A 13,237-nucleotide genomic window follows, 5' to 3' on the forward strand; every position below is an offset into this window, starting at 1 on the left:
TAGCATATTTTATAAACTCTTCACTATTTAATCCAACTCCAACCTCTATTTGAGTAGTTTAGGCACTAGACCTTCACAGCTCTTTAATAATTTACATTAATTCGAATATCTCGAAAACATAAAATACGATTGTGTTAATGTTGAAACCAAGGTTTTAGTTTTTAAACTACACATTTTAGTAGAATACTTTTTTTACAATCGGCTAGGGGCTCGAAATCACGAATATCAGAACAATACTCAACAGCATAAAAAAATTTTCTCTATCCTTTGTTTCGTGGATTTAAGTTACAAGACTTTTGTTGTCTGGTAAAATTTTTATTTGCCAACGGTTTTTTTCTAAAACAGTATTTCTGTATATTGTTAGCGGTTTTAATTTATTTTATAGATGACAAAAACAGGTATGATATCCTTGGCAAACTATAAAGATAATCAACAATATCAATGCCATGGCAACGATGTTTTTTAATGTTTGTACCCTTATATACTATTATACTACACGAAAATAAATTCCGTAGGTTTTCTGCAACATAGCGAGATAATTTGTTTTCCTGGCAAACCTCAAATAATAATGTGATTTATTTTCTGATCGAGTTGGTTCTTTTAAAATAAAAGTGTCTCTCTATATATTTCTCAAGTTATGCTTTTATTACTTATCACCTATTAAGTCATTAATACGTACATTTATATTTTAATAGTGGTTTGAAAGAATAGGACGAATTCATCAGTACATTGGCCAACATTGCCCGCCAATTGATGATTTAAAATCTTTCTTTGGGTGAGCTCATAATTTTATTTTGTAAACACGTACTGTTATGGCTGCTACTTGTAACCAAAATGTGTAAATAAAAACTTAAACAAAAAACAATTTTTATATTCCTCTTTATATAAACCGATTATTTCATCTTTGTCGTAATTCTAAATTTAAATATTGACAATTTAAAGCTCTATTTTTCCAAATCGTATTGTCATTATAAGTATAAAATTCAAAAAAAATATTTTGAACTTTAGCCATAATGCTGCATCTACGTTTTGTATTACGATTAAACAGTAAACCTGAAACATATAAATACACACAACGCTTTTATGCGAAGGAAGTTAAATTTGGCCCCAATGTTAGATCGGTAATGCTTCAAGGAGTCGACGTTCTTGCCAACGCTGTTGCTGTGACTTTGGGACCCAAAGGTCGCAATGTTATTATAGAACAAAAATTTGGACCACCGAAAATAACTAAAGATGGTGCGACTGTAGCTAAAAGCATAGAGTTGAAAAACAAATTTCAAAACATTGGTGCGAAACTCTTACAAAATATAGCAAATAAGACTAACGAGGAAGCTGGAGATGGTACCACAACAGCTACAGTTTTAGCTCGTGCTATAGCAAAAGAAGGTTCCGACAGTATTTTAAAAGGCGCAAATCCAATTGAAATCAGAAAAGGTATTATTTTAGCTGTTGATGTCGTCACAGAAAAACTAAAGGCAATGTCGAGATTAGTTCAAACCCCTCAAGAGATAGAACAAGTCGCTACATTGTCTGCCAATGGTGATTCATCTGTTGGAAAACTTATTACAGCAGCTATAAATAACGTAGGAAAAGATGGTGTTGTAGCAGTTAAAGAAGGTAAAACCTTAAAAAATGGTTTAGAAATAATTGAAGGGATGTCTTTCCAACGAGGATTTATTTCTCCTTATTTTATTAATTCCGTTAAGGGGCCTAAGGTTGAGTATACTGACGCCCTTGTTCTTTATTCTGAAAAGAAAATATTTACTGCCCAACAAATTATTCCTGCTCTAGAGATTGCAGGGACACATAAAAAACCATTACTTATTATAGCCGAAGATTATGAAACAGAACCTTTATCTGTGTTAGTCCTTAACAAATTAAAGATTGGTTTACCAGTGGTAGCCGTTAAAAGTCCCGGTATAGGTCAACACAGAAAGAATCTGTTAGAAGATATGGCGACAGCTACAGGAGGTGTCGTTTTTGAAGATAATGCTAATTTGATCCGACTTGAAGATTGCCAATTAGAAAGTCTAGGCAGAGTTGGAGAAATAGTTATTACAAAAAATTCGACATTGATGCTTAAAGGAGAAGGTGATAAGAAGGAGATAACACAGCGCATTGAACAGATTCGAGCGGAGTTTGAAAATACAAAAAGCGATTTTGATAAGAAGCGCTTATTGGAACGCATATCAATGTTAAAATCTGCAGTAGCTGTTTTGCTTGTAGGAGGTAGTAGCGAAGTAGAAATTGGTGAAAAATCAGATCGCATCAACGATGCTCTTAGCGCCACACGTGCTGCAATTGCTGAAGGCATTGTTCCGGGAGGTGGTGTTGCATATTTACGATGTATTCCTGATTTAAAAGAAATAAAACCGAGCAATCAAGACCAGGCTACTGGAATAGAGATTGTCAAAAGAGCTCTTAATGCTCCTTGTTTCACAATCGCACAAAATGCAGGGCTCGAAGCACCACTGATCGTTTCTAAAGTGAATTCTATGTGTAATGGATGGGGTTACGATGCACTAAATAATGAGTTTGTTAATTTATATGATAAAGGTATAGTAGATCCAACTAAAGTAGTGAGGACCGCACTAAGAGATGCTAGTGGCATTGCATCTTTACTTACTACCGCAGAAGCTGTTATTTGTGACTTTTCGAAAACTGAAGAAAAACCCATGAAACTTCGTGATCGTAATCGAGAAATGTCCTTCGCAAACACGTGTTGATTTATAATATTATTAAAAGTATAAAATTAAATGGCTATTAATAAAACAATTGTAATTTATTTTAGGAAGCTAAGAACAAAAGTAGTAATTTGATAACTGAAATTGTAAGCCTTGCTGCTTTATGCTTGGTAAGAAGACTTTAACAGTGATAGAGCCCACTTTAACATCTTCGCACGAATGGGCCGGCTCGCCCGGTGAAATACCATGACCACACAGAAAATAGGCGTGAAGTGGAAGCACTTCCGCGTTTCATTTGATGAGTGTGGTGCCGGAGGCCTAATTTTAGTACCTTTCTATTTCCACCCTTATCTTGAGAGGAGAGGATGGGAAGGAAAAGTGGATTTTACGGTGGAAGAGACGCATAGGAAGGGGAAATGTCCTCTTTACGTGCGTCTCCTCCTCCGTCGGATAAGGATAGGTAACGCATCTGCAATTGCAGATGTCTATGGGCAGCGGTCGCTTCGCCATTTCGGTGGATTCAGGTGGCCGCTTGCTCGTTTGCCACCTTACATTATAAAAAAAAGACTTGAAATATATTTATAGCTCGGAACATTTTAAGAGGCTGCCCAAAATAATAAAAGGCGTAAGACATAACGCAAAGATGACCTTAGGATGCCAAGATATTTCAAAGGACGTAGTCCTGGATAAGGTTTTTTACATATTTCAATGGTCAACAGTCCCATTTGGTCCCATGGCAAAACAAAAAGCGAATGCGGTAAATCATAGATGTTACATGTGTTAGTACTTTTTCTTTTATAATCTTTATCTTCATGATTATGGTTGACGCTGACGTTTGACATTTGACAGCGATTGTCCAAATAAATTACAAACCAAAATTGGCGGTAACGACGTCCTGAAATCCTGAATGTGAATTATTTGAGTTTGAGTACTACTTCTTAAGTTCAAATACATTATTTAACATATATATTTATTTAAGTTTTAATTAGGTTTGCCCATAAAGTAAATATTTTTAAAGAAACCATTACAAAATAAATATGACGGACCAAGTGCTGTTTTATACCTCGATTAAAGATGATATAATCGAGAAACTTGTGAACACTGCATCACCAGATGGTTCAGCGGATGATACATTAGACAGCTTCAAAGGCGATGGTGACAATTTGCAGTCTGAAGACGAACTCGATGATGCCCCTGTGGTAAGACCGAAAAGACGTGTTCAACACTTCACAGACAGCAGTAGTGAGTCTGAATATGATGGTCTTAAAAAACATCAATGTAATGACAAGGTTTGTGACCCAGAAGAGAGCAGTACACAAAAAACTGTGAGTAAACAAAAGTCAAGAATTCGAACAGTGTCTAGTAGTGACGATGACTTGAATGATAATGCAATAGAAAAAGCAACAGAAAAATATGATTTAAGCAGAGTTAAAAACAAGAAGAATAAATTGAGAGAGAAATTTCGAAATTTAGTCTCAAAACAAGACAAACAGTTGAACATGGATTCACAAAATGAAGAATTAAATGCCAACCTGAATAACAATAAAAATTTAGACGAGTCAGAAGAAGAACAGGTTTCATGCAACAAAATCAAGCAGGTAGTATGTCGAAATACAAATTTTACTCAAATTAATTTATTGCAGTGAAGTATAAAAGATCAACTTAACTTTGAATCATCATAATTATCCTAAGGTTGTCCACTTCTAAGTGTAGGCCTCCTCCATAGGTTGCCAAAATGTTCAGTCCTGTGCCGCCAGCACAAATGCTAAAAATGAAACTTTATATTAACTGTAATGGTTAAATATTTAAGTTAACTTATATTAAAAAAACTATGTATTTTCAGACTTTTAAAGATAAACATATGATGAAAATATCTGCAATTTGTGATCCTGATTCGTCAAGTGATGAAGATGATAGGTCTAGAAAACATAATAAGAAATCAGTCATCAAGTCTACTAGATTAACATCACCTAAACCTGTAAAGGTATACTCATTAAATGTATTGAAATGTTTTTATTATATTGAATCTTACTACTTACTATTATTACATTTGTAAAAATTTAGATGGATGGATGTTGGATCCATATCTCCAGAAAATCTGAGAGAATGTTGTTGAAATAAAGAACATGTATTGCATAACATGTAGAACATGGGTTTGAAGATCACACAGGCTACTAATTTAAGTTTTTACAGGCAACTACTAGCATAATACAAATAGAAATTCATTTTTTTTTGTTTAAGATAAATAAAATTAATTATATATGACTTAAAATTTCAGATATCAGCAAAACAGGCTATGGAAAATAAGCAGAAGATAAAAAGTGAATCTAATCGCATGCTAAGAGAAAAGGAAGTTTCACTTCCATACCATAGACCAAAGGCTTTAACACTCAAAGATATTATGAGCCGACGGAAACCAGCCCTGGCACCGGATGGGAAGGTCTTGTCTGTTAAAATGACACCTGAACAATTGGAGCAATATGCGTAAGTTATATATATTATGTTATAGGGATATAAATATGTCATAAAAAATTTAAATGTGTAATATGTATATATATGTATATGTAATTTATGTAAATGTGTAATAACCTAGTAATGCTATCTAATAATAAGAATACAAAGTTTAGATGTATGGATGTTTGTTAGAGTTTGTAGCCTAAATTGCTCAACACATTTTGATGAAATTTGGTATAAAGTATAGATAGGAAGAACATGTACGCTATTCACTTTTGTTATTTTTTAGTTTCACGCGGATGAAGTGGCGGGCAAAAGCTCGTTACAAATAAATATGTATAATGTTTAAAATATACTAATCTTTATCTCTAATAGTTTACAGTTGGAGCAAAGACAAAAAGAGATGATGGAGTTATGTAAGAGTGATACAGAAGAGGATGATGAAGAAAAGAAAGATGATGAGACTGAGAAGACTGATGACTTACCAGATGTTCAAATAAAACAAGAAAATAAGACATCAGATATTCAAATAAATACAGAAACTACACCAATGGAAATAGTAGATGATAATGTAATCAACAATGCAATAACTGATACTATTGAAGATTTAAAATCAACAGAATGTATAATAAATGCAGAAAATATGGACGTCGCCAAAGATTCAAATGACAATGACTCTATGACTGAAAGTGGTGAAAATGTGAATGAAATTGAATCTACAGATAATAACAAAGAAATATTAGAGGGATGTGAAAAAGTTTCTTCTAATAATGAGATTAACAATGCTGTTGTAAATTATAGTGAAAAAGATGACAGCCAAAATATGGAACTGCATTATGATTCAGAGAAAATTGACAGTGTAAATGAAAATAAAATCAATGAAGACATTAATAATGAGAACCAAATAAATACAGAATCAATTGATTCCAATAATATTGAGAGTGAATTTCTAGATAATGATTTTAGTTTTGATGAAATAGATGCTATGATTAAAAATATTCGAGACAAAGGTATTTTTGAAATAATTCCACAAAACATTATTTATGGTTCATCTAATTTTATGTACTTTTCTTGCAGGTGACAATAATCATATAACTGACATTTCATTAGCTACACAACCAAAGTTAACTGGTGCCCCAGGAATGGTTATTGATTTAGATGACAATACTTTAAGTGAGAGTAAACTTTCCGGAGTTGAACAATTGAAAGAAAGATTTAAATATTTTGCAAGACTGAAATCATTAGAAGAACAAGAAAAGGATAGAGAGAAGAAGTAAGTAGCTTTTGTTGTAGAGTATATAGAATATGTAAATTAAAATGTCATTAAACAAATATTCTTAAATTTTGAATCCAAATAATTTGGTAGTGATTATGTGGATTTAATTATTGGTCATATTACTAATATAGATGAAAAAATAAACTTATACTATAAAAGATAGCAATAAAATTTAAACCATTGTATTGTAGATATAAACCAGGTGTACAACTTTTAAAATTAAAACAAGAACTAGAAGAGCAAATAGCAGAGCAGAGATCTTTAGAATGGGCAAAAAGACTGGAACAAGAAAAACAACAACAATTAGAATTAAATGAAATTGGAGGTGATGATTTAGATGATATTGAAAAAGTCGAAGCTAAATTGGAACAACTAAACGACAGTCATATTAGTAAAGAAAGTTCTGATGATGAAAGTGGAGAAATCATTGAGGATGATTGTATAATTGAAGATAAACCGAGGAAGAGAAACCCGATGATTGATGAAGAAGCAGAGGAATCAGATGTTGAGGATGCGCCAGAATGTGAAGATTCAGATCAAATAAATGAAATAGACAATGATGCAAGCGATGAAGATTCTAGTGAAGATGAGTCTTCGGAATCTGATGATGAAGGAAATAGTAATCCTAAGAAGGGAAGGATTTTAAAAGCATTTGAAGATTCAGATGATGAAGATAAGACTGAAGAGGATAAGGAGTGTGATAAGAAAAATGAGGTCTCTGAAGTTAATGAAATTACTGAAGATTTAAATATGAGTTCAACTCAAGGTTAGTATTATTGAATAATGTCTGTACTGAATAATTATAAACACTTCCTTATAATGTTAGAATTAGAAAATGTCATTGTTTTTATTTAATGCGTATAAAGGAAATATTATTAAAGCATGATCTAAGATGTCTTTAAAATCTGTGTATACAAAACCATCTTTTTTAACATTTTTCAGATGAAGAATTACAATTGGCTCAAGTACCTAAAACTTCGTCAGAGGAGATTATATCTCAAGTTACTGTTAAAGAGATAAATAGTATTAAAAAAGGAATCGATTGTGATCAAGATTTGGGTAGTCAAACATTTTCTATTGCGAATACAGCAAATGGTACATGTTTCGACGATTTATTAAGTAAAGAAACAAACATAGAGGATAGAGTAAGTATACATTTTATTTACTAGCTGTTGTCCATGACTTTTAGCGAATTAAGCAAAAATTTGTATTTTGTTGCAGTGGTCAAGTATGTAAAAAAAAATATGTATAACCATTTTCATTATATCATAGTTACAGTTTTGTTATATTCAATGTTTTACTGGTATTTAATACTAGCTGTTGCTCGTGACTTTCCACATGAAATTTAAACATATACTCAGCGAAAACGTAGCGCTCTAAATAGTGATAGATGTTTTCAAATCGGCCCATTAGTTTTTGAGTTATTAATAGATGAGTTTAGTAGATACAAAAATACAAATTTTTCCTCTTTAAAATACTAATATACATGATTTTAACATTTCAGGATGTCTTTATGGATGTGAATTACACAACAAATGCTTCACAAAACATTAATTCTCAAGAATTGATAACTCCGACACAGTCACAGGAAATTGGTGATGATATATTAGCGATGTGTACAGGAAAATTTTACGACAACCCGTTTGTGTCACAGATTGAGGATATAAATCAAGAAAAATCATCAAATGACGACATACATGATAACGTAAATAAAGAACCATCAAATGAAGAAATTAATAACAAAGATGGAATGACTGAGCTAGAAAAAGATGCAAGAAGAAAAGAAAAAGAAATATTATCTTCTATTCTAGAAGAATTAGATAATCCTCGGTTTGAATCACCTAAGAAATTGAAATATTTCGTTAATGATGATTCAGTTGAAAATAAAGAAAATGTACAGAGCACAGCTAATGAAAGTGTTAAGAAAAAATTAGTAATAGACTCAGATGATGAATTTAACGAAGGTAATGCTGAGAACATTAAAAAGAAGAAGAAACGAAAGCTTGAACAAAGAGCATTGCAGTTTTCAGGTATGTGAAAACTAAATATATTCTGTACTAGCTGTTGCTCGCGAGATCGCCCGAGTGAAAAAAAAAGTAAAAATATAACCAATGTTACCAATGATAATATAGCTTTAAATGGTGCAAGAATTTTTGAAATCAGTCAAATAGTTTTTGAGTTATTTCAATACATACAAAAATCTAAAAATGCAAATCTTTTTTCTTTAAAATATTAAGATAGATTACCCCAAAACATAAAGTTAGACACTGTTTAGTTAAACATGGCATGTTTTATATGTTCAAACTAAAATATTTGAAACACTGCCTACCTTTTGTATAGTTTTTATTTTATTGCAACCTATAAAATAGTGCTTTTATATCTGATATTTACATACATTTACATTTCTTGCTAATCTCACCTTTATTATAAATGCGAAAGTTAAGATGGATGAATGTTTGTTAGAGTTTATATCTTTGGCTTAGATGTAGAGCATAAGCAAGACGAAATGATGGGGACATAAACCAGAAAGTGTTGAGATTGAATGTGGATGGCTACAAAGGAAGAGGAAGACCGAAGAAAGTATGGATGGATTGTGTGAAGGAAGATATGCTTAAGAAAGGAGTGGATTCAGATATGACGGCTGATAGAGATGTATGGAAGAGCAGCACATACTGTGCCGACCCTCCATAAGGGATAAGGGCAAGTGGATGATGAGATGTAGAGCATAATCTGCAAGAAAACTGGCTAATCACTTTCTCGTTTTTTAATTCCACAGTATGATTTATATTTAATCATACATTGATTCCTTAAATTTTATTTTTCAGATGACGAAGAAGAAATTGAAGAACCAGAAGATCTTGAAACAGATAATGAGGAAAATCTTGACTCCGATATAGAAGATGTTGAAAGAATTGTAGAATATGACTCTGAGGAAAATGAGGTAAATGGAAATTTCAAACAAATTGAACAAATTGAAATATATTTAATCAAATAGTTTACGACTGACGACTCAATAGCGACGACTTAAACCAAATGTATAGGTAGTGAATACAGATTTTACTGCATTCAATATATTTAACAGGCTTACCATTTTTTAGGTAGAAGTACAACCTCAGAAAAAGAAGAAGAAAATCGGCGAGTTCTTCGAGCAGGAAGCGGAACTGACTTCAGAAGATGAATGGATGGGGTCTGGTGATGAAGACGAGGCGGGGCTGGACCGCATGGAGCGCGAGGAGGGTGACGATGATGTCTTCCATGAGGGCAAGCTGAGGAAGGAGCTGGGACAAATACATATGTATGTTTGCTATATATCCATACTAATATAATAAACACACACATCTTTGTGGCGTAAGATGTCAGAAATCACAGCATGTTTTTGAATAAAACCTTTTTTGAATAAAAAGCCTTACACTTACAACACGCTTTATGTATATTTTCAAGCTATTAAACTTAGGGTGTTTATTTTGAACAAACCGCCATATGAAAAGGACAAAAGCAACAAGCTGACAACACCAAGGAAGGTCAAAGGCCTTCGTTGTCATTTGTGAATTTGAATTTTGACATTTGCAATTGCATATTTCACAAATTTAAACATTTTTTTTATATACTTTCATGCGGACGAAGCCGCACGAGAACAGCTTGTGTATGGTAATCATAAAATTCTGTTGGCAGGAGGGACGTACTCGACCAAGACAAGAGAGAAGTAAGATTGCTGCAGGAGTTGCTTTTCGAAGACGGAGACTTGGGCGAGGGGCACAGGCAACGAAAGTTCCGATGGAAGAATGCTGGTAAACATTTATGTATTTATTTAATAATAAATTGAAAGCAGAAACATGACATTAAAGTCAATTTAAAAAAACGGTCCTTATAAGTGATCAAATCACGCAGGAATTTATTTGTTTAGAAAATTTTAAATTCAAATAGAATTCAGTCTGACCAATTTTTAAAGTGATATTGTTATAGATGCATTTTTTTGGACTGTCACATTATATATTTGATTTCAATATTCAGATGAGCCGGAGGAAGGAGGTACAGGGGAGGAGTTTGCTGACACGCAGGAGGAGGAATTTGAGTCGGAGGAGTTATGGAGGAAGCAGCGTCACGAAAGAGAAATGTTCTTAAGGAAAATGGTAATTTCCGAACAATGTAACAGTGGTAGAGCCCGCTTTAACGTCTTTGCACGAATGGGCCGGCTCGCCCGGTGTAATACCACGACCACATAGAAAACAGGCGTGAAGTGGAAGCAACTCCGCGTTTCGTCTGATGAGTGTGGTGCCGGAGGCCTAATTTTAGTTCCTTTTCCTTTCCACCCTTTTCTTAAGAGGAAAGGATGGGAGGAAAAAGTGGATTAGACGGTGAAGGAGATACATAGGAAGGGAAAATGTCCTCTTTTTGTGCGTCGCCTCCTCCGTCAATTAGGGTAGGCAACGCATCTACAATAGCGGATGTTTATGGGCAGCGGTCACTTTCCATTTCGGTGAATTCAGGTGGTCACTTGCTCGTTTGTCACCTCGTATTATAAAAAAAAAAAGAAAAATGTTTTATTTTTTATTATGTAGCTAATCTGATTTTTAACGAAAAAAATTATTGTATGTATTAATTTTACGATCTGTTTTGTTAAAAACAGTAGTGACAATATAATTTATTCTGACGAAAGAAATTTGTAAATAAATTAAATTTGTCTTTGTTTCATACAAATATTTATGAAATATATCAAGTATGAACAAAGATGCAAATGCCTTAACCGTAAATTTGATATTTATTCCAGAAAGGAGAGGACGAAGATCTCAATAATACTAGTATAAATAGAAGTGCTCTAATAAAAGCCAATCTAAGCTCAAAAGCTATAAGCCCAGAGTCAAATAAAGCTGTCAATGAGGATAAGGAAAAAGAAATGGTTCAGGAAATTAAGACGAATAAAGATATACCAAGTCCAAAGAAACCCTATGCTATTTTTCAGGTAAATATCTTTTTAAGACTTATTTTAGCACCCATTTCAAGGTACGATTTAGGGTCCGTTCACATAGATGGGAGCAGAACAGATTAAATGCAAATTAAAGTTAAACCTTACTTAAATCGATTAGAGTTTAATTTTATTTGCGATAAAAATCAAATCTGCTCCATCTCGGTATGTTAACGGACCCTTATTCCTACTAGACACTCGCAAAGTTGTTTTTACGAGAAACATCCGATATGTCATTTTTTACCTAGTCATCTGCTACATTTTGGTATGTCTCGTTTAAAAGATAAAAATAAAAACAAGATTATCTGCTTTTATACGTCAAATACGCTAAGATTTTTAATTTATATATGTAATTTTTTAAGCAAAACTACCACGGTTCGTTGCTGTCTCGTGGTAAAGGTGCGCTGGCGCGGCTGGCCGCCATCGCCGCGCCGCTGGCCGGAGACGGTGATACCACTAAAGTGTCATCAACGAACAGAAGGAATTTCGTATTCGCCGCTTTGTCGCAGGATGAAATAGAACCTAAGGTATTACAATGCTAGACAAACTTTTTTACCACCTTGACTTTCCCGCCTACATCAGCTACTTTCCCGTCCAAAACGGTCCAGCCATTACGGAAATTACCCAGAACAAATGATGTTTGTAGATAGACAAGAATTAAAATATAAGTTAATTATCAGCAACTCAATTTCACTAAAACAGCGAAGTGCTTAGCGGCCTGTATCAAATTAGAAGTAGCAGTTGCGATATCAACCTCTATTAGGCAGGGCATGTATAGAAGGATTACAGAGTACATAATAAGAGACACTTTCCCTGCCGATACGTCGTCTGCTTCGCAAAATCCCATTTCCCATGGCCTGTTATGGATTCCTAATAAAAAAACCATTTTATTTTCGCAGGTATCTAAAAGAAAAGCCGATACTGCCGCACCTTCGCCAGTTTTGATAAAGAAATTGAAAGCCGAGGAAAAACAAAAATCGACGCGGAGTAGTTTATTCGACTATTTAGACGGATAAATATTTTTAAGTTACAATACTGTTGCCAAACTTGAGAAATATCCCTATTACTTTTTAATTTATAAAAATGAGATAACATGGAGTAAAAATCCAACACTTTAACATCGAAATTAGGCTTAGAAGTGCCTAGGAAGTTAATTCAAAAAAATTATTAACAAAAAAGTGTATTTTACCCCTGTCAACTTATTTTTTAAATGTAATATTTTGATACCCACAATTATTTTTATATTTGACTCATAATGTGTATATTTTTTGACGAACGTATCGATTACCTAATCAGCTCAAACTACCGATCTTAGAAAAATGGAATCTTGCATAGAGATTTTTGTACTTGTTAATTCCACGCGGATGAAATCGCGGGCAACAGCTAGTAAATATTAAGCTATAATTGTACATATAAACTATGTTTAATTCTAGTACCTCGGATTAGGTTAAATAACTAAATTTAGAATAATATTACATAAGAAAATAAATAATTGATGTGCTTACTGTTCATATATTTATATTTTATTTTCCTACTTGCGTTTAAGAATAAATTTTTGTCAAACAGTGGGTGTTTTTGTTACAAAAAAACAACGAAAAAATTTCCTAGTAAATATGTTTTATTGAATAACTCATTTCGTATAATCAAGCTAATGCTAAAGGATGTGTTCAGTGTGGTGGATTTGTGAATCAACTATAAATAACGGTAAGTTGTAAAAATTGGTCATATTGAAGACCTCAACAGGAAAATAAATAAAACATTTAAAACTAAAATTAAATAAGAAAACCTCACTAACAACCCAAAGATAAAATTAGCCAAGCTTCCGGGAATAATAAGGAGCAAGAATAAGTGTTAGCTATC

General features: G+C 33.1%; 2 protein-coding genes across 2 annotated transcripts; both read left to right on the forward strand.

Moving 5' to 3' along the window:
- Positions 1-669: 669 nt before the first annotated feature.
- LOC106101041 (claspin homolog) lies at positions 670-12,882 on the forward strand. Its single transcript, XM_013280132.1, has 16 exons — positions 670-775; positions 3,270-4,282; positions 4,528-4,668; positions 4,963-5,168; positions 5,514-6,148; positions 6,216-6,411; positions 6,606-7,180; positions 7,357-7,559; positions 7,919-8,444; positions 9,240-9,355; positions 9,513-9,709; positions 10,087-10,202; positions 10,426-10,544; positions 11,183-11,374; positions 11,740-11,904; positions 12,277-12,882. Exons 2-16 carry the CDS (start codon positions 3,722-3,724, stop codon positions 12,391-12,393), a joined length of 4,065 nt encoding a protein of 1,354 aa, XP_013135586.1. The 5' UTR covers positions 670-775; positions 3,270-3,721; the 3' UTR covers positions 12,394-12,882.
- On the forward strand, positions 928-2,772 carry LOC106101043 (63 kDa chaperonin, mitochondrial-like). The gene has a single exon (XM_013280134.1). It carries the CDS (start codon positions 1,014-1,016, stop codon positions 2,724-2,726), a length of 1,713 nt encoding a protein of 570 aa, XP_013135588.1. The 5' UTR covers positions 928-1,013; the 3' UTR covers positions 2,727-2,772.
- Positions 12,883-13,237: the final 355 nt, after the last annotated feature.

Source organism: Papilio polytes, unplaced genomic scaffold (genome assembly GCF_000836215.1).
Source record: "Papilio polytes unplaced genomic scaffold, Ppol_1.0 DF824024.1, whole genome shotgun sequence".
NCBI lineage: Eukaryota > Metazoa > Arthropoda > Insecta > Lepidoptera > Papilionidae > Papilio > Papilio polytes.